Source organism: Pelodiscus sinensis, chromosome 4 (genome assembly GCF_052426305.1).
Source record: "Pelodiscus sinensis isolate ZL-2025 chromosome 4, ASM5242630v1, whole genome shotgun sequence".
Lineage (NCBI taxonomy): Eukaryota > Metazoa > Chordata > Testudines > Trionychidae > Pelodiscus > Pelodiscus sinensis.
In genome coordinates, this window is record NC_143055.1 from 92,305,109 (window position 1) to 92,327,514 (window position 22,406).

Consider the following 22,406-nt stretch of genomic DNA (forward strand, 5'->3'; position numbering starts at 1 on the left):
ATTTGGGATTATTTAGTCAAGAAAAGAGTGAGGGGGTGGGATTTGATAGCAGCTTTAAACCACCTGAAGGGGGGTTCCAAAGAAGATGGAGAGAGGCTTTTCTCAGTGGTGACAGATGGCATAACATGGAGTAATGGTCTCAAGTTGCAGTGGGAGAGGTGTAGGTTGGATATTAGGAAAAACTATTTCACTAGGCGAGTGGCGTTACCTAGGGAGGTGGTGGACTCTCCTTCCCTAGAGGTTTTTAAGTCCCAGCCTAACAAAGTCCTGGAAGGTATGATTTAGTTAGGATTGGTCCTTCTTTTAGCAGGGGGTTGGACTCTATCACCTCCTCTGGTCTCTTCCAACCCTATGATTCCTCAGATCACTCTGACTCTTGTGTTATGTCAAGGGGTGCATAATACATCTGCACATATCCCACCTTTCTAATGGCTTTCCCATGCTGAAATGGGAGCTGGGACCACGTGCCTGCAGCCACAGGTGAGGCTCTCTAAGAACTAGGCTGAAAGTTACATGGTAGGCCTCAGCCTTCTGCTCCCTCGTACCTTCGTTGTTTGGTGGGACATTCAAAGAAAAATGATTTTGGCACTTAAGTGGTTCCTGATCAGGGATCACAACCAGAAATCAGTATCTGGGCAGGGGTAAACACTGGGGCTATGTCTGCACTGCCCTGTGTGGTGCAAAAAATATGCAAATGAGGCAAAGTGTGGAATATCACCATGCCTCATTTGCATAATTAATGAGGCTCAGTTTTTGCGCAAGAGGCTTTTGAGCACCAGCCGTTTTTCTGCATTATTTTCAGGAAGAATGGCTCTTCTGCAAAAGCCTCTTGCACAAAAACAGAGACTCAATTATGCAAATGAGGCACAGTAATATTCCATGCTTCACCGCATTTGCATATTTTTTGCACGACATGGGGACCGTGTAGACATAGCTTGGTTCAATGTTATTCTTCCTGCCTGAGGAGAAGAGATTTGAATAGAGCTCTGCATTCTCTCATGTGTGAGTCCTAGTCAAGGACTTAAGGCAGGACTGATCAACCTAAACCTGAGAAGGAGCCAGAATTTACCAATGCACATTGCTGAAGAGCAACAGTTCTATGTCACCAGCCCTGATCGTATCCCCACCACCACTCTCAGAACATCCCACCCACTGGGAGCCCCACCGGTCAGCGCCTCTTTCTTCTTTTCCTCCTGTCCACTGGGATCAGCTCTTTCTCAGTGGGAGATACTGGAGGTGGGAAGCATGGGTGATAGGCTCAGTGGAGAAGTTGGGAAGTGGCAGGATCCTAGGGGGAAAAGGTGGAGGGGAACAGTGCCTAGGGCAGAGTTGAGGGTTGAACAGTGAGCATCCTGTGGCACAGTGGAAAGTTGGCACCTGTAGCTCCAGCCCTGGATTTGGTACCTATGTAAGAAGCTGCATATTAACTCTTGAAGAGCCATATGAGGCTCTGGAGCCATAGGTTGGCCACCCCTGACCTAAGGGATAAGCTAAAGTAGTTTGGGACTTGTATCACCTTTAGGCTGTGTCATTGTTATTAAGTAGCCATTAGGCAAAGTTTAATTGCTGAAGCCCTTTGTAATCCAGTGCTTACCCAGATGTGTGGGTGATACAGGTTCCTGAGAAGGGATTTGAGCAGCAGCCTCTGAAGTGACGATCTGGCTGCTGGATAAACAGGTGGTCTCCCTCACGTGGGCCTGATGTTTGCCTCCTCATTCTGTTCTGTTGCAGTTGTTCCATGTTCAGAGGGGTAGGCCTAATAGTTTGGGTGTGTGCTTAGCATGTGTTAGCTTGTGGTTCAAATCCCCCTTTATGCTTGCTGAGAGGGGATTTGACCCTTGGTCTCTTACCTCACAAGTGAATAGCCTAAGTGCTCAGCATTGTAACTAGGTATTCCTGTGCCCAGAGCAAAATATTAATTGTGTCCCCTCGCCTTCAAATTAAAAAAAGTCTCTCGTTTACTAATTTTTTACCTTTACTGCCAGAAAAATCAACAAAAATATTTAGTAGTTATATAACAAATATATTTTTAGTAATATTAGGAACATTTTATTGTCTTTGTGCCCCTAATCATGATGCCCTCAGGGTGAGCACCCTGCTTGCCCCACTCTTGTTACACCCTGTAAGTGCTGGGCAAGGCACTATTCTGACCTGAGGCCTCCATTGCTCTTTTTTACTGAAACTGCTCCACTTTCTATACACATTCATTGGACCCAAATCCTAATAAATAGCCACGTGTCGCTTACTGGTTGGGTGTGTGCCCAGCAGGTGGGAGTGTGGTGTTCCAATCCTCTTCTTGCTTGTTGAGAGCTTACCTCTCCAGTGACTGGCCTAAGAGCTGGGCGAGGAGACATTCCAATGTGCTGGCTCCCTCACTGTCTCCTATTGAGGATGGATCACTGTCATTCAGTAATTAAATAGTCATTGAACCCCAAGCATCCCTGTAGTCCAGGGGTTTGGGTGCTTGTTTCTTTAACAGGGCAAGTGTTGGTTCAAATCCCATTTGTGCTCCCTGGGAAGGGATTTGAACATAGATCTTTTTTCAGATGAATGGCCTAACTGCTGCTTTAGCACATCGTCAGAGATGGAGGCTCTGTTAGTCTCTTCTGTTGATGGCTGGCCACATTCAATAAATATGAAATGAGAATTGGGCTACTTAGTCTTCTTGACTCTCCCTCTACTCCTGTGCTTTGGGTACCTGCTTCTCAAGGTGAAGGGGTGGTGGTTCAAATCCCCTTTCCCCATGCTTAGAAATTAGTGACAGTCTATTACTGTCAAATGTTCCACTTTCATGCTATATTAACCAGGACACAGCGAGCTGCCAAAGCCCTCTGTGGCATGGGGCTTAGAGTGTGAATACCCCTTGATCAAATCCCAGCTCTGTTGGCAGGAGAATCTGCTGAGGCAGGAAGCTGAGCCCTGGTAGCTAATCAAGAGGAAATTTACAGCCTCTCTTGCTCTTTTAATTCAAGGGAAATGGCTTCTGGGCTTGAAACCCCCTGTCCAATATGGGGCCAGGTTGTGGCGACCCCCCTCCAGAGCACTCCCCCTGCTCTTTTGATGGGGTGCGAACTGGTGCTGCCACCTCCTTCGGAAGAGACACTGGTGAGCAATCTCTGTCCCCATCCTCTCTGTCTCAAGAAGAGCTGAATACAACCTTAATTATTATGGACTACATGATGCAAGAAAGGACAGGATGATTCTGGAAGTAAGTTTTTAAAGGGTGAACTTTTGAAGAATTTATTTAAAAAAAACTATGTCCTAAGATCCAAGCATTTAAAGCTAACATTCAGATTGCATAGCTATTTAGGTGCACAAGGATTTTTTAGAGATGTGATTTTATAATCTTCAGCAACAAACTCATGAAATATTTAAAGCAAATGTTTAAACTAAGGTCCTGTAGCCATAGTAATATGCAACTGTTTTTGTCAGTAAATTCAGGTTGAACCATGCCTGTTAAATGGTTTCATTACCACTGTTACCAATGTTATCATAGAATCATAGAACACTAGAACTGGAAGGGACCTCGAGAGGTCATCAAGCCCAGTCTCCTGCCCTCATGCCAGGACCCAGTACCATTCTAGACGTCTATCTAACCTGCTCTTAAATATCTCCAGAGATGGAAATTCCAACAATCTCCCTGGGCAACTTATTCCAGCGTTCAACTACCCTGACAGTTAGGAACTTTTTCCTAATGTCCAACCTAAACCTCCCATGCTGCAGTTTAAGCCCATTGCTTCTTGTCCTATCATCAGAGGCTAAAGAGAACAATTTTTCTTCCTTCTCCTTGTGACACTCTTTTAGATACCTGAAAACTGCTATCATGTCCCCTCAGTCTTCTCCTTTCCAAACTAAACAAGACAAATTCTTTCACTCTTCCTTCATAGGTTCTTTAAACATTCTCGTTGCTCTTCTCTGGACCTTCTCCAATTTCTCCACATCTTTCTTGAAATGTGGTGCCCAGAACTGGACACAATACTCCAACTGAGGCCTAATCAGCACAAAGTAGAGCGGAGGAATGACTTCTCGTGTCTTGCTCACAACACACCTGTTAATGCATCCCAGAGTCATGTTTGCTTTTTTTGCAACAGCGTCACAGCGTTATGCTAATAGGTCTGGCAAGTTTCACTTTTAAATTAATAGATTCACAGAGAGTTGGGGGGAGGGGGAGAGAGGAACAGTCCTGGGAGCCTTCAAGACTAGTCAGAATAGGTATAGGAAGGACCCAGGGAAGGCATTGCCTCTCCTTGCCCCAAACCTGCCACCCATTCCCACTACAGAGTGGTTAGTCAGTACTCACAAGCTGACCCTTTAAACCAGCTTCTTGAGTCCAGGGACATATAAACAGAACTTTAAGCTGCCACCTTCATATGCCCCCAGCTTCAGCACATCCCTACTTTCATGTTACAACTGTTCTGCTAGTAGCCCACTTGAGGAGCAAACCACAGAGGATTTTGGGCATTACAGGGATCTTTAGCTTAGGTACAAAGTAAATGCTGCAGAGTAAATGGGGAAGCCAAAAACTACACCCTCAAGGGGGAAGAGGAAAGAGAAAAACAAAAAGCTGAACCATGAAAGTTATTTATCTCTAGGTAGTGACCATATAAGGGGAGCCAAACAAAACCATTACAATATTAAATCTAGCTTGCAACTGATTAAACAAACCTGTTAGGAAAACATAGGCTATATTGAGAGAGAGAGAGAGAGAGAGAGAGATCTCATCCCTATTTTAAGATTGAATTGATGGGATTCCCAGATGGAGACTGTAGCTGGGCATCCAGAGTGTTGGAGACAAGCAAAGCAGAGCCCCCACCCAGCACAATCTGTCAGAAGATGAAGTCCCAATGGAACTGATGCAGAATTTTGATCCAGGCATCAGATTACTTTGTGTGTGGGTAGGCGTTTTTGTAGGGAAACAATGATTCAAGAAGGAACACTCGATTTGTTTATGGGTAAACAGATGGTTCAAGAGAGTATCCCTAAGTTGTTGTGTTTAGGCTACTACACAATAGGGACTGCTCATTCCTGGCTATGGAGGTGGTTCGTTCCTGGGAGCTCATAAGGCAACTGGGCAGTTTCAATATTCTGGATACTAATATAGGATTTATTACTATAAGTGGTCTGGTAATTACCGATCGGGGCATGTTCATTAAGATCTGGAGCAAAGATTTCCCATCAAGCAGTGATTTCCTGCTTTCTGTATCCCACAGTTCAGTGCAGTTCTTGTTTTGGAAGTGCTAACAGAGATGCCTCCCTTGTCCCACCTTTGATGCAAATGAGGGTATAGGTGTTTCCTTCATCCTACCACCCTTGTCCAGAGTGTCTGCCCCTGCCTTTTCATATGCTCTTTGGTTCAAGAGGACTCCTATCCTCCCTCTACACCTCTAGCTGCTTTCATGGCTTCCAGTGCTATTTCTATGCTTGTCTCACTCCTGTCAACCTAACCTTGCTTGGCTTCTCTAACATCTGGATGTCCCACTGTCAGCTTAAAATTAACATACCCACACAGAATTCCTTCTATTCCCTCCCATACTCTCCTCATGCAACTTATTGGTTACTCACACTTCATGTTATTTGTACATGAAACCCAATTCTGTGGGAAAGTGACTAGTACAAGAACTGTTTTCTTGTTAGTTCATGATTTGTATTAGTACAACATTGCCCCAAAGACCACTGAAACTGGGCCAAATTCTACCTATGTGCCACCAATAGAAAAGATTGTAGGGATTAGAACAACAGAAAACAGAGCAGAGTGTTGGCAGTCAAATTTTTAAAACACACAGCAACAGAAGTTGTTCTATTTGAATTTTAATACCTGCATTGCCTTTATAGCACAATTAAACACAGTCTGTAAGCTTCATTTATCACAAATGACTCTACCACCCTCTCTATCCTGTCACTCAGCTCTATAATCTTGGTGTCAACATTACCCTCTCTAGACTCACATATCTAGGCCAAATTCAAATTTCTCACTGCACAACATCTTCAAAACCTAGACTTTCCCATTACAATATTTAAAACTCTCATACATTCCTTCAATCCCCCTTAGACTACTGCAACCTCTTCCTCACTCATTTTCTGTGGCTTCATTCAAAATGCTGCTAGGAGCCTCTTTCTAGAGCCCTGCAAATCTGTTGATATCCAGTGTATATCCATTAAGTAACTGCAGCCACGTAGATGAGTATCTGTGGCTCATTTTTGTGGATACAGGTACAAATTTTGAATCAACACAGGGGTCTACCTCTTTCTCCCTCATAATTCTGACTGTCATCCTTCTGAGTTCTTCCACTGCTGCATTTTGTCCACTGTAGCATTTTCTTCACTGTAACAAAAAGGTTTATTTCTAAAGAACCATAACAAAATTAGTGCCTCCCCACTTATCCACTTTTCTGATGTGTGATGTCCCTTTTAACCTCCTCCACTTTGCACAGAAATGCAGTCTCCTTTTTGTCCATTTTTCCACATTCTTCCATATTCTCCTTATACCAAACTAGACACTAAAGCCACTACAATCAAGATTTCTGTGCCTTGTACCAATACAGCAGCAGTTTAAAGCCTTTATAGAGCTCCATCTAAATGCTAAAATTGTATTGATTTATCTAAATCAATGCAATCCTCTTGCAAGAACACTCAGTAGGAGAATGGCTAATTCTGATTTAGCTTATTTTTTAAGTGGCCTGGGACACAGATGCTCATTTAAACAGTTCCCAGCTGGCAGCCTGCCGACTGCTGGGTGAGACTGAGGGGAGAGAGGTACTTTGCACACTTTGTTCTTCAAATAGGCAGCACTCATTGGCAGGAAACCAGCCAATGGGAGCGGCAAGATTGTGCTGGGGGCAGGGTGCAAAGTCTCTCCTCCAGGACTTGCAGCTGTTTACAGATGTACAGGGCCCCCACCAGCTATTTTTTCTGAGTGGCATATGAGGGTGGGGCAGGCAAGCAGCCTGACAGATTGGCATTCAAAATCCAGCCCACAGGCCTTATTTTGCATGATTCTGGATTATGGTGATCATCTGGTCTAGCTTGTATAACACAGGCCATAAACTTCCATAAAGAAACTCCTAGCAGGGCTACTCAACACACGGCCCACAGGCCTCATGCAGCCCATAGCCTGTTTGTTTGCGGACTACGGTGCAGTTTAGGTATTACACGGGGCTCAACACACGGCCCGCGAGTGGGAGCCAAAACAAAAAAATTAATTAATATAACGGTCTTCTGTTGATATGCATTTTAGTACAGGCAGTCCCCGACTTACGCGGATCCGACTTATGTCGGATCCACAGTTACGAACGGGGCTGCCCCAGAGTACACGGACTGCGGGACCTCGCGGTCCTGCCGCCCGTGTACTCTGGGGCTTTCTCTGCGTCTCCCTGGTCTGCAGACCAGGAAGACGCAGAGCAAAGCCGCGGAGGGGCTCGGGCAGCCCAGGGGCGCCTGGGCTGCCCGAGCCCCTCCACCTGCTCCCCCCCGCGGCTTTGCAAAGCTGCGGGGAAGCCAGCAGCGGAGCAGTCCAGGCGCGCCTGGGCTGCCTCGCTGCCGGCTTCCCCGCGGCTTTGCAAAGCCGGGGGGGGGGGGGGGCTCGGGCAGCAGGGCACCCCAGGCGCGCCTGGACTGCTCCGCTGCCGGCTTCCCCGAGGCTTTGCAAAGCCACGGGGGAAGCCGGCAGTGGGACAGCCCAGACGCCCTGCGGCTGTCCCGCTGCCGGCGTCCTCAGAGGCTTTGCTCCCGGTCTCCCTGGTCTGCTGGTCTCTCGGGAGCAAAGCCACGGAGGATCCAGGCGGCGGGACCGCGGTGCGTCTCGGTCCGCCGCCCATGTCTTCCTGGTCTGCTGGGGTGGGAGGGGCGCAGCTAGTATGCCCCCCCGCCCCCCAGCAGACTAGGCTTTTCTCCGGACGCCTGTGGCAGAGCAGCTGGGGTGCTGCCGGTTGGTCCCGCAGCGCCGCTCTGGGCGCTACTGGTCCAACCCAGCAGCACCCCAGCTGCTCTGGTCCTGATTCAGCCGCTGCTGGTCAGTTTCAGCAGCGGCTGAATCAGGACGCCTGGGGCAGAGCAGATGGGGTGCTGCTGGGTTGGTCCAGTAGTGCCGAGGAGCGGTGCTACTGGAGCAACCCAGCAGCACCCCAGCTGCTCTGCCCCAGGCGTCCTGATTTAGCCGCTGCTGAAACTGACCAGCGCTGACTACAGGAAGCCCGAGGCAGAGTTGCTCTGCCCCGGGCTTCCTGGAATCAGCTGCTGATCAGTTTCAGCAGCAGCTGACTTGGGGACGCTTGGGGTTCTTAAGTTGATTCTGTATGTAAGTCAGAACTGGCGGTCAGTTTCAGCAGCGGCTGAATCTGGACGCCAGTTCCGACTTACATACAGATTCAGCTTAAGAACAAACCTACAGTCCCTATCTTGTACGTAACCCGGGGACTGCCTGTAGTTAAGTTTCTGGACTGTCATTGCTCATTAAAAGTGCTGTCAGCTGGGTAGAAATCGAGTAAATATTGCATTTTATTAATATCAGCAGAACTGACTTAAATGGGGCCTGTGTATTGTGTAGTCTTGTCTTAATCTTTATATTCATGCCCGTTAATGTAAAAATATCATTGTGGCTCCCAGGATTTCCGAAGTGGAGTAGCCCTGTTCTAGAGAGAATCTTTTAGAAAAACATCCTACCAAAGAATGAACATCATCATGAATGAGGGGTGTGTGACTGGGGGCAAGGACTGATGCACATTTCATTGACATCCCAGGTACATTAGGCAGGAAGCTTTGTGGTTCTGTCCCTCTTCCTCCATGCACACAACCGTGGCTGCAGCAGTAAGTTAGACTAGAATCCCCGCTACAGTCGGATAGCTTTTAAAATGTTTTTTGAAGAGTTTTGGGTAAACAAAAAATCTGCTGTTCACCGGCGGTGGGTATAATAGGTGGGAGAAGGCATTGCCTTACCAAACCACCAGCCTGCCCCCACCCATACTCTGCCCCCAGAATGCCTAGTAAAGGCATACTGGGATCGGAAGGTTGTTGCTCCCGATTGTCCACCCTCGCCATGCTCCAGGGTGGGAGAGGCTGGGGTCCTCTGCCACCCGCCTTCCTCGAGCTCCGGGACTGGGGAAGTCTGGGCTGCATGATACCTGCCTTTCCCATGTTCCAGGGCCGGGGAGGCTTGAGCAGTACTCCTCCCTATGCTCAGGAGCCAGGAAGGCTGGGGCTGTGTGCCGCCTCTCCTCCCTGTGGTGCTCTGGGGGCAAAGAGGGGAGCTTCGCCCGTGGGGGGCAGTACCAGATGCAGAAGGGGCAAGGCCTGGGGGCTTGCCTTCCCCAGTCCTACCTTCACCTATCGCCCATTCCAACTCCCAAGAAAAACACACTCACACTTCATGCTATTTGTACATGAAACCTAATTCTGTGGGAAAGTGACTAGTACAAGAACTGTTTTCTTGTTAGTTCACGATTTGTATTAGTACAACATTGCCCCAAAGACCACTGAAACTGGGCCAAATTCTCCTATGTACCATCAATAGAAAAGGTTGTAGGGATTAGAACAACAGAAAAACAGAGCAGTGTTGGTAGTCCAAATTATTTAAAAAGACAAATAAACACAGTAGCAGAAGTTGTTCTATTTGAATTTTAATACCTGCATTGCCTTCATAGCACAATTAAACAGTCTGTAAGATTCATTTATCACAAATGTTTGTCAATTTTCTCCCCAGAAACATCTTTCCTACATCCTGGCACATGCACCCAAACACACTTTATAAAAAAACTTCATTCATAACATGAGAAGAAGGGCAGGCATCATTCATGTAAACATCTTCCTTTAGAATTATCCATTGTTTTAAAACTTATAAATAAACCTAATTATGTTCAATAAGGCTCACAGTTCTAGTACAAATGTCATAAAACATCTATCAAGTTCTGTATACAAGCTAATTATTGTGGGATTAACTTTCCACATATAAACTTACCCCCAAACTGTGCATTTTATAGCATCCCTATGAATTTAGAGATGGAACAATTGTGGCCTAAAAAGTGTGAAAATAGCAGAAACTGTCAGAGCTGGCCGCTTAAATAAGATAGAATTGCTTCCAGCCTCAGTTTTAGTTAACTCAAGTACAATAGTTATTTTGAAATACAATTGCGGTTAAAAAAAGTTTCATAGAAGATAGACTGGAGTTTTTATTGTATAATACATATAACTGAGGGACAATTGAAAGGTTTGTTTTAAGGATGGGACTGGCCAGGGTATTGAAATTTTACAGTTATATGTAATGCTACATACATATCCTCTTTCAACAGCGGATATAACTATTAGCTACTGTAACAATAATTTGTTGCATCTCCACATTTTACAAGTTTCATGTACCTGGTTTCATTTATACTCAGATCTTACAAAAAGACATCCTTGTAAATCTGATTTCAAATAAAGCAGAACTTTAAATACTGTATATTCATTCTACCGTGAAAATTCATAAAAACATCTATTTACATACAAAGACATTAAAACTTGTTAAAAGGGTTTCCCACACTTGTGGTTTTATGGCTTAAATCTTTCATTGCTTTGAATTTATATACCAAGTGCTTTTGAAAAAATGAAGTTTATTTAAAAATCAAACGCATTTTAAAAAATTAAAGAAAGATAGCTTCTGCTTATTAGAGGGAGAAGCCAGACACAAGTAAGAGCCACTGGATATTTAGAAATCAGTGTTCAATCTTGCAACAATTTAATTAATTGGGAATACAATTGATAATTACTACTTTCAAAATATAGTTATAAGGCTACTAGTTCCATAAGGATATCCCCAGATTCCCTTAGGTAGATGCAAATCCATTGACTCCAGTGAAGTAGTGTCTGCCTAGATCAGATAGCTGAAGTTGGACCCGTCTCAAGTTTCCCATCCAAATGCTCTGAATATTATGACTATGTCTACACTACAGGGATCTATCAGAAAAAGGTACGCAAATTACGACAGTTTTTTCACAAGAGGTTTTTCTGAAATTTGGCCCATCTACACTGGGCCAAATTTCGGAAAAGCCTCCTTTTTCGCAAGAGCCCTTCTTCCTTGTGGGAGGAGGAAAACAGGGCTTCCTAAAGAGCGCATCTGCTCTTTCACAAAAAAAGTGGAAGAGCAGACGCGTTCCTGGGACGCAGCTGAGTTTTTCCAGGATACCTCCGTTATCCCGGGAAAACCTCTTAGTGTAGACATAGCCTATGTCACTTATGATAAAAAAATACAAGGGAAATGTATGTAGTAAGGGCCATATTCCAGCTAAATGGGAAATCGTGTTTTTCCTTTGCTTGTTGTGTTTTTTTAAAAAGTTACCTGGTACCACTGAACCAAATTCAGACGTGGCCTCCAGAGGCACTGTATGGGCAGAGAGCTTAAGGATACATCTGTTGTGCAGATAAAATAAAAGCCACAGATTTGGAGAATACCTCAGAAAACCACCAATGTGACCTTCTTGACCTTCTCTTGGAGAGGACACTGTCAAGCAACAATGGTCAAAATTAAAAGCTCTTTGGGGAAGAAACAATGCCTTCTGTGTTTTCATACAGCCACTAGGGCAAAGGGGCTGTAATCCTCATCAGCATCTTCAGGTTTTGCTACAAGTGACATCCACAAACCACAGTGAGGTAAATGGGATCAGTAAGTATCAGTCAATAAGGTCCAGAGCCAACGGGAAAGTGAAGCTGATGGACTAACATCTACCACTACCATGGACCTCCAGCAGTACCAGAAACCCACTAGGTGCACTGGCTGTTCTGTGCCAGTAGCACATATTGGTGACTGAGAATCCCTCTTGCAGCCCTGCTGAGTTCTCTTGCTCCCGTGAAAACACAGCAATATTGTAGCTCTGATCCCTTGTTTGGGATTGTGTAACACATCAGTCTCCCCTTCAATTTTAGCCTTTTAAAGCTTAAAGGCTCTGTTCACTTAAAGGTCTAGGCTCTTCCCCCACAGACCACTGTGGAGGCAGCTGCACTACTTCAAAGCAAGGTCTCAGATGATCTTTGGACTGACTTCTTCACCACTGAGCAGCTGAAGTAGGTCATAACTGCAGTGTCAAAATGAAGTAGAGAATTCATGTAGTCAACTCAGGTTGACTAATGCTGGACAAAACCCAGATCCATCATGATTTTAATTTTCCAAAATTATTCCTGTTCAAATTTGTCAGACTTCTGTGGATTATTTCCTCTTAACTAGAGCAAATGCCAGTGTGACACCCTCTTCAGATTTGTAGCTAAAACGGCTAAAACCAGAGGGAGGTTCACCAGATAAAGGAATGCAAGTGGGCCAAATTATGGCATCAGAATCTCCTGGAAACCCCTTAGAATCTTTAAAAGGCACAGTGTGTTGAGCACAACTTAAAAAAAAAACAAAAAAACAGCCTGATCCCACTTCCCTATCCTTGATGTCTACAAAAGTTACCTAGCAGCTGACATTACAGTTCAGGGCCCTTCTTCTCATGCTGCTCTAGCTCTTTTACAATTACCAGCTCTTTTAGCAACCTCTGGTTCCTCGATTTCTCTAGTTTTGTAAGAGACTTTATGCTAGCTCTACACAAAACTTCTGGGTTCCTGATTACAATGACAAGCTGCTGTCCTGGCAATGTAGCCAGATTATCTGGCAGATAGCAAAAAGGAGATCTGCAGCAAAATCACCATCATGTTTAGGTTGAGGATTAGTGCAAACTGTTTTATGTTCTGCTTCTTCATCAGAAGAGCTGGAGAAATCTTATTATTACAGAGGCGTATGTGTGTGAAGATATTGAAGATCCTGATACAAACAAGGAGGTTGGAATCTGAATCATGTCCATATCACAAATTAACATCTTAGAAGAGGATTACATATTCTGCTATGCCATCCTCCAGAATTAAAAGGATATTACACCACTTGGTCAGTGTTCCCTGGTCAGCACGTGTTCCCATCTGGAGTTCATCGGTCTTCAGTTTCTTGTAATAAGACATGTCCTTGTCAGACTCTGAGCACAAGAGAATGCTGCCCTCCTGTTAATCTAACTATTTAGATTTTAGTATTATTACATATTAAAAATACCGTACATTTATGCATTCTCCTGCGGGTCATTTTACATAAAGACTACTTGCCTAGAACCAGAGACAGAAAAGCTCTGATGTAGGTCTCTTATGTGCCACTACTCAACTCATTTCACACACACACAAAAAGTATCTATCAATTTTAATGTGACAAACTGCTGGATCTATGTATCCTATTTTGGTGCATGCATCATTCTTGTATGTAAAGTCAGAAACATGAAATATGAGAGTTCTTAGTTTTATATATGCTAATGAGAGCTATTACTCCCCCCCCAAAAAAAGTTTTAATCACTTCATGATCAACTTAACAACTTGTAAACAGCCTTGTTTGTCCTGTAAGTCCAAAGGTGACTGGACTAGTAAGATGTAGCCATACCATCTGGTACTGGGATTCCATTTTGACCCTGGTAGTTTTTAATGGAGGCAGGGGAAGGGTAATGTGGAATGAAAGGTTCCCACCCTGGGGGAAAAACAATTAAGCAATGGAAAGCTATCAGCCCTTTGTCTTCAGCTAACAGATCCACTCCAAAGAGGGCTGGGGACAGGTCAGGGTAAAAGTCTCTGACCTAAAGATAATGCCTGGAACAGCTCATTACGGTAAGAATCTGCTTACAATAAGTTCTGTAGTGAATTAGCACTAGCATTTTCTTTTAAATTTAACTTAACTTACTTTGATCTGTCTGTTTTCACCTCTCAACCATTTAAATCCTACTTAATAAGAACACTTTGGTTTACTATCAGGCTCAATGTAAATTATTGTTACTGGGTTAATGGACAACCAGTGTGCATATTTCTCTTTCATTGAAAAGGGGAAAAACATCCTCATGACTTTTACTCAAAGATGGATTTATCAGGGGTTTTGATTCCTTTTGGGGGTTGGTTTCCTGGGTGCTGTGCCCTAGAAATGCATTCTCTGAGAACTAAACTGGTTGAGTGTCTGCATTGCTCTGCAGGGGGTGGTATTTCCAACTCTTTGCCTTGTCTGGGGTAGACCACAGAATTTGGCCCAGCAGGACATGGTGGTGGGGAGTCCCAGAGAGGATGAAAGCATGTGTCAGTAGCACGAGGGGAACAATCGCAAGGGATTTTCTGTGGCTGCATGCTGTCACAATCATATTCCATTTCAAGCCAAAATCTGTGTCCTTTAAAAAAAAAATCATTTTCCGGCCCCTGAAAGCCCACAGGAAAAATTAAAAAGAATCAAACCTAATTCAGACCAAGGATGTTGATGTTGTAAGAGATGTGTCATTGAGGAAGACCAGCAGGGATCAACAGATTCTAATGGAGCAGGGAGAAGTGGTGTAGCAATACGGAGAGAGACTAGACTTTTGCTTGTCATGATTAGACATATCCTCATATTTCAACCTTCTCAAATCAGTACTTAATCTATTTGCCCAACACCAAGTGAATGGCATTAGAAGGAAAAACAAAACAAAGAAAAAGCAAGGTTTTAGCAACCTGAGGGCTTAATTCTCTGTTTTTTACCCTATAACAATCACGTCTACCTAGTAGAAAGCATTTGTTTAATGCATGCCTTAAAAAAACAAAGGAGATCACCTCCCTGAACAAAGTTCATGGGAGACAGTAGAAGCAGGAATCAAAGTGAGGTAAGAGGACTGTAGCAGAAAGAACACTTATACAAGTTTTTCCAAGTGACATGGGAGGGAGGGAAAAAAAAAGTCAAGCAACCTCCTGATGGCCAGTTATTTAGAATAAATCCATTTGCTATTCATTCATAGCCAGACCATTCTTGTTTCCCACTGAAACACAATCCTAACTTTTAAGATTCCTCCAACAGTTTAGAGGAAGACATGCCTCTAGTAAAGCAACAGTTACACTTCAGCGTTGTGATGCCCTTAAATTGTTGATCTATGTGCGGGCAGAAATTATTCTTACACATTCCTATTTTTTTTTTGAGGGTCACCTGCTGAAGTGGTATTGTCAATCAGCCTTTGACAACTCTCCTTCATGTGTTAGGATCGGTTCAGTCTCTCAGCAATCCCAAACTGAGTCACCAAAATATCATCTGGGTAGGCCACCTGCCATATACGAAGAAACACAGATGTGGTTACAGTCTCCAGAGCGAGGGAGTGGGTGTTGAAAAAGCCTGCACTCTTATCTTTGCTGGGAGCGCGCTCTGGAAGCCACGGCATACACCCACCCATTGAAAATTAGCTTCTGTGCAAGCCTAAATGTCAAAAAGTCCTGAAAAGCTCTGAGCAGCAGTTGTGTAAGCTAAATAAATAGAGCCCAAATTAAAGAGGGCTTTACTTAAATTCTCCAACTACGTATGTACACCACATTGAGGATCCTCACACAGCATAAAATAGCATCGTCATTCTTCTGTGTCTTTGGTCCATCCAAAGCATTCTCTAAAAATATCTAGGTTCCACACTGCCAGATGCCTTTCCCTATTTGAAATGGACACCTGCATTCATGCTAGTTTGCGGATCAAAGAAAACTGGATCGGGGTAGTTCAAACTCTTAAAACAAATCAAAGAAGGTACTGCTGCTGTAGCAATTTAAGTCTAATTCTCCTTAGCACTCTTGTTTGTCAGACACACAAAATTCTATATCTATGTAAAGTAAGTCTATTGCAAGTGCATTTTAACTATTCCCGTACTATTTAAAAACCACAAACAAAAAGGTCAGCAAGATTGTAGACCCTCCCAAGAAGGCCTGGATTATCTAAACCAGTGGTGGGCAACCTCAATTGAGGCCCATGTGGGCTCTGTGTGTAGCCCACAAGATTTTTTTTAAACACTGTTGCCCAAATGCAGGGTTGCCAGATTCGGCTGGTTTCCATCCATATAGGTTTTTTCCATACCGGTATTGCTAAAGCGATACCCACATAAAGCAAAGGCATGTGAAGTGAGGTGCGTGCTGATTGCACACAGCACTGGCTGTGAGAGCCGAGTGCTCCCTCTGCCTCCAATCAAAGTGCTGCTACGGTTCAACCAGCTCACCTTGCAAATTCTAAGTACGTAAGCACAGTTAGCAAAACTACCCTATCCCAGGGAACTGTCTTGGTTACAATAATCTTGCGGCCCACTGAGAAGAAGGGCCACTCGTGCAGCCCACTCACTACCCCACGTTGCCCATTGCTGATCTAAACTGAAATGGCGGCTCTATCAATCTCTTCTACAACATGAGGCAAGACTTGTTAATTTCCAAATGAATGTTCCCTTTCCTGAACATAGGTGCTGGAAGTAAGGGTGATGCTGCATCCTCTGGCTTGAAGTAGTTTCCATCAGATAGATGGGCTCACGGTTTAGTTCAATGGCTCTTAGCACCCTCACTATAAAAATTGTTCCAGCAACCACGTTCCTGAATGTCAAACCCCACTTTCTCCTCTTTGAACATCTTCATGCAAATACATGTTAATTCATGTGTGATAATCATATTTAAACAGAGTATCCCAGGCCCAAAGGCCAGACAAGTAAGTGTTATGGATATTAATACCACTAAAACTATTTATATAAAATATCACAGAGACCTATACACAGCACTCACTCTCTCTCTCTCTGAAGTATACAAACCTTTCCATTTGTTAGAAAGGTTTTCTCCTGCAAGAGAGGATTTTGTAGAAAGAAAAACGCTCAGATAAGGGGACAAGGGAATAAAAACCCAGCCTCCTATACACCAATAAATAAACTGCTCTATTGCAAGATTAAGATCAAAGGTTTAAAAAGGCAAATTACACTACTATTAGAGAATATCAAAATAGTATCATTACCATCACAAATGGCATGTATGTAAAATGCAGTTGCACAGTAATGCCTAGGCTGTAGAAATAGTAACACTGAAGTCTGACTAAAAGTGAATGATCTTTTCATTTTCTGTCTAATCTTTTGGCATCTTTGCATATGGTGCAGAGTTAGATAAAAGCTACTAAAATATCACGCTGCCTTGTATAGAATATTTAATAATTCTTTCAGATAAGACTGGTGCAACACTAGCTAATTTTAAATTTGCTATGAGTAATGCGGTCAAACATAGTCAGTATGCAAGAAACTTATTTCTAACACCATATGAGAGGTTATGATGCAACAGCATGAACAAATCCCTGGTTGTCCAGTTTTCAATATAAAGGTAGTGCATAGATCAAAGTTTCTATTTCAGCTTGCTGAACTGAGAATTTGCCTGCATTTCACTTCTGCTGGGCAGCCTGGAAGGCTTTCAGTTCCATCTGGTACCATTCTGGTGCTTCTGGCCCATTCTGCCCGATGGGATTGTGATCATATCCATAAGCCACTGTTAATTCTTCATCTTTCTCCACAGCCCTGATGGTGCGTATACACTTCACTGGCCCAAAACGAGGATGAACAAACCTTAACAACGAGGAGAAAGCACTGTAAATTTTAGTCTTTAGTAAACTTTGTGTTACAAAAAAAAAACCCCTAACTATAAATTCATGATCCCATGCAACACAAACTTCTTTAAACCCCCTCTAGTTAATATTTATCTTGCGTCTGAAAGAGTTGTTTGGCACTTCTTGATATTTATGAAACCTTGATTTACATGAAACTTAAAAATTTGTTCAATGAACTACTGCCTTGAACTTCAAGATTTATTCTGGGGTAAAATTTAAAAAAGGCTTCAAGTACTGCATCATACTTCATGTTACAGTTTCAAAGTTGATTTCTTTGGATATTCTCAATGTAAGATGCTTATAGTCTCAAAAAAGTAGCAACTGATTTGTGTAAGACTTACAGCCTACCTTTATAACAGGACAACAATCATTATCTGAAAAAGAGGGAAGTCCCTCATCCTTATTTACCTAGTGCAGATTATTTAATAAATGTTTTTACAAGAACACCCTTCTATTCATCTTCCCCAGGGACTTATTGTAAGCAAGGGAGTTTTCTAGCTGTATGTGTCCTGCTCATTATAGTTGTAGGTAACAAAAGAAGAGCACAATAACTTAGGGGTATAAAACAGTTTCTCTTTTTTGTGGATTTTTAAAAACTTTTACTTCACTGTCTCCCATGAGCAGTCGATGGTATCCAAAACTATTTTTAAATGTTAATTTAAAAAAAATTGTCTCACACACCCCTTTAACATAATCCAGAAGTTTGAAAATGACACAAGGTCTTGGGTTCAAAAGTAGGCTGTACTAACACTTATTCATTGCTCAGATGAAAACAAATATTGACTGGATGTGCAGAATTCACTCAAGAGACGTGAAAGAGTCATGAGTTTTTTAAGTTTTCCCTTCCTACTCCTTTTTTGAAGAGGTAGACTGATTCAATAATTTAATAATAATATTTTGAACTCAACAGATTCTAAAGGCGATCAACTAGTCCGACCTCCTGCATAACAACGGTGATTACAGAACTCCCCCCCCCCCCCCGAGTGATTCTTGTTTTCGCCAGAACATTTCTTATAGAAAAAAAATATTTTAAAACTACTGGTCATGAAGAACAATCCTCAAAAAAGTTGTTCCAGTGGTTAATTACCTTTATTGTTAACAACTTATTTCTAGTCTGAATTTGCCTCGCTTTAAGTTCCAGCCACTGGGTCTTTTATATATTTGCCTTCTAGGATAATGAGCCTTATCATCAAATTTCTGTTGTCCAGGTAGATACTTACAAATGATCAAGTCACCCCAACCTTAGAATCACAGAGCCAGAAGAGACCTCAGGAGGTCATCAAGTCCAGCCCTCTGCCCAAGGCAGGACCAATCCCAACTAAACCTTCTCTTTATTAAGCTAAATCAACTGGACTCCTTGAATCTAATCACAATATAGCATTTTTTCCAGTTCTTTGATCATTCTCAGTGCTCGTCTCTGAATCCTCGTGTACATTCAGGCAAGCTTACAAAGCTCTAACACTCAACATTTCTCTATTTATCTTTAACAGTTGTTTAATACCATGTCCAATTGCTGCATATGTTAGAGAATCTTCCAGAAATCAATGGCAAGAACCCTACTGAAATTGGGAAAAAATTGGGAGATCTGTGAAGTCCCTAACAGTTCTTCAGCACAGTCACAGCCTCAAATGCCTCTGCAGCAGTCTACAGATCAAAGAACATTTGATGGCACTCATTAACACCTCCTAGCATAACAGTGCTCCTATTTTATCACTGACAGTTCTCCCAAGAGCATTTAAAATGCTGACACCCTGAATAACTTAGAAAGGGGGGTAGTGGAGGAATGTGGGGGTACATATTGCTGCTGGCATGGAGGGGAGAAATTGGAGGACCCTGTTGTGGGTGGAGGGGAAAACAGAGGTCACCCAGAATCCCTGCTATGTGGAAGGAAGGAGGAGCCTGAAATGGATGACACAAAACCTCAGTTGAGGAAGACGGGGACTCTGATATGGAAGACAACAGGAATAGGGGCCTTTGAGAGCTGCTGGAGTTTAGAAGAGGAAGTTGTGAGGAGTCTCCGAAACAGAGAGGGAATAGGAGAGTGGCACACAGGGAATTTGTGGAGGAGGGGGATGATGGAGGGACATAAGGAGCCCCGGATACGTGAAATAAGTTTGGTCTGAACAAGCTACAAAGCATATGCCCCCCCTTACCATATTGTTATAAAATATGTACATCCTTACACATGTATGTCAATGCTGGTTTTTCAGCTGCTGGAGAGAATTTTTTAAAATTCTTATTTTTGAGGCATCATGTTCTAAAATAGTGCATTGTTAAACATACTTTGTCAAATACTAGAAGTGAGGCAGGAGTATCCCTAGACAGCTAAGATTTATGTTTCAGTCAATGACATTACATTTTGTGCATCTGAGAATCAACAGTCAGATACAAACTCATGAGTCACGATAAACATGCAATATAATTCTAAGCCTGAACCTGCCCTCCAAAAAATGAGAAGCTGTTGAGCATCTGCAAAGCCCACTTGGTGCAAGCTCCAGTACACAGAGATTGCACGTGAACATGAATTAAGACTCTTGGATCCAGATAGTCCATCCAGCCACCTGAAAACATTGTACAAGCACCACAAACTACAATGCAGCAACCTTACCTCTGCAGCATTTGGTCTGAAAGACAGGCTAATACTTACGGATCATAGATGCAATTAGGAGTGAAGGAGTGGTTGGCCTTATGCCCCAGCGAGGCACAATACTTGGTGGCATGGTTGTAGGGCTCCGGCACATCTATGACTGTTTCATCATCCAGTGATATTGTGTTTTCATTGAGGGCCCAGTCTCTGCTGTCCACCTGATTTGCAAGGTAAAAACCCAGCGTGTGTACGTGTGGTTACCTTTTGTTTCCAAAAGATGCAGTAAGCACACTTAGATTAAACTCACTGGGGGGGGGGTTGGGGGGGGGGGTTGGGGGGGGAGAACACCTTACTTGTATTACATTTGGGTTTTTTAGTGAAGTAACAGATCATTAATTTGTTCTTAATTTTCCCCCAAGATTTAATTCATTTTCTTCCAATTTCTTATAAAATCCAATAGGTGGGAAGAAATGCAATTACATGAAAACAGTTCAAAAAATGCTAAAAGCGATAAAAAAAAGTTCAGACTGACACCCTCCTCCTCCCTCTTACCTCCTGGTGTGTAATTCGCACTCCATTGTAAAAGGACATAACTGTGCTTGATCCTGCTGCTATTTTAGAGAACAATCCTTCGCCAGCACTGGAAATTAGAGATACATCAACATATACCCTAGAAAATAAAGAGAGTAGAAATTGGGTATTTTCTCATCACATTTGCAATTTTCTACACAGTATTATTACTACAGTTACTGGTGCAGAGGTTAGTAGTTCATGCCCTTTAGAAATGCAAAGACAAAACCCCCCCCAAACCTAAGATTTTCTTATTAGAGAAACAGGACGACTTTTCTAGGGACATAATTCTTAGGAGAAAGACGACACTTGTAATTTCATTTTTTTTATTTAAATGACCATTTTCCAGTCTTCCCCTAATGATGGCTAAACACAAAGGGCCCTCCAACTGTCAGTCCATGAGTAGTCCAACTGAAATTCAATGGGACTGGTCATGTGTGCAAGGACTAATCACTTCAGAAAGCACTTTTAGGATCAGGCTCTAGAACTCCACATTTCTAGACAACAGTCAGTAAGAACTGCTTACTACAAACGTCGAAATGTGTGATGTAATACCAGAAGAGGATTACCACCACTAGGACAGCAAAGCTGTTTAAAACAAATGGGATTAAGGCAGTGAAGACACAAGCAGTTCTACATGCTGTACACTGAGAAATATAAAAAGGTGCTGTTAGTGACTGACTGGAATCCAGCATTCGGTAGAGAAACATGGCATGTCAACAGGAGAGGTTTGAAATGGACAATCTCCCCTTTCCCCAGCGCTGAGGGAAGTCCTGGGAGTTCTGCTTCTTCCCCTGCTGGGAGGGGTAGCTGGGAAAGGAGCAGAACTGCCAGCAGCTCCTCCAGCTGCCATACCCTCCCCTCTCCAGCCACCCTACCATTCAGGGAATGTGGAATGGGAAGGAGAAGAGCCCGGGGGTGGGTCACAGACATGTGAAGGGTCATACAGGGAAGTCGTGTTCCCTCTGCACTAGTTGGTGTGTTCTCCCATACTGGTAAGAACTTTTGCTTGCTTGCACCACTGAAAATACAACGCAGGCGAGCAGTATTTAACCCAACCTGAATCACTATGGTTGGAATACACTTCAATTTGAGACTAAATCTGTGTCCTGAAAAGGGAACAGTGTATCTGCACCAGGGCCTACAAGATGCTGACCCACCCTCCTTGAGCTGTACCTTGTAGGATAGAGCCCTTAATGAAAATGTCCGGACTTCACTGAACACGATCTTGCAGCTATATTAAAGGCATTTGAGTGTATATGTCCATGTTTTGTCTACTAGATTGCCAGTTTTTCCATGTAAATCCAAAAGAAACTTCATTTCAATTAAGTCTATGCTCCACATCCATCAAGTTAAAGGCCCAACCTGGCAAACCCTTAGGCATCTGACTAGTTCTGCAATTGTTTCTATGAGTAAGGGTTTGCAGGATCAGGTCCCTCAACGCACAGCAGACCAAGAAGTTTACTGAAAGATTTTAAATGGGAAAAAGAAAAGTTCTACCTCTCTGACTCGTAAGGATCAGGAAGAAGTGCATTTGTAGAAATGCAAGATGAAGTAGATTTATCAAAACTGTATACTGGGCCTAAAAATAAATCAATAGAGGAATTAAATTAATGGACAATATTAAAAGCATTTCTCTCTTTTGTTAGAGGGACACAAATTCAATGCATTCAAAAGCAAATTAAGTCTGAAAGATGAGATGAACCAAAGAAACAATATACTTAAAAAGGATACTATATAAAGCTGCAGTGATAACAAAATACAGACTCTAGTCCAGCATACTCTTGCCAGGCGACATCCGTGGTCTGGCACAATCTTGATTAGCCAGGTGTCCACTGA

At 43.1% G+C, this 22,406-nt stretch overlaps 1 protein-coding gene across 1 annotated transcript in view; it reads right to left on the reverse strand.

Moving 5' to 3' along the window:
* Nucleotides 1-11,234: 11,234 nt before the first annotated feature.
* The window catches only part of SETD7 (SET domain containing 7, histone lysine methyltransferase), a 34,054-nt gene continuing 22,882 nt past the window's right edge, over nt 11,235-22,406 (reverse strand). The window contains exons 5-8 of the mRNA XM_075929928.2: nt 22,068-22,149; nt 20,550-20,667; nt 20,058-20,215; nt 11,235-17,369 (exon numbers count right to left, since the gene is read on the reverse strand). Of these exons, the coding sequence (XP_075786043.2) occupies nt 17,189-17,369; nt 20,058-20,215; nt 20,550-20,667; nt 22,068-22,149 (539 nt within the window). The 3' untranslated portion in view covers nt 11,235-17,188. The remainder of the gene's footprint in view (nt 17,370-20,057; nt 20,216-20,549; nt 20,668-22,067; nt 22,150-22,406) is intronic.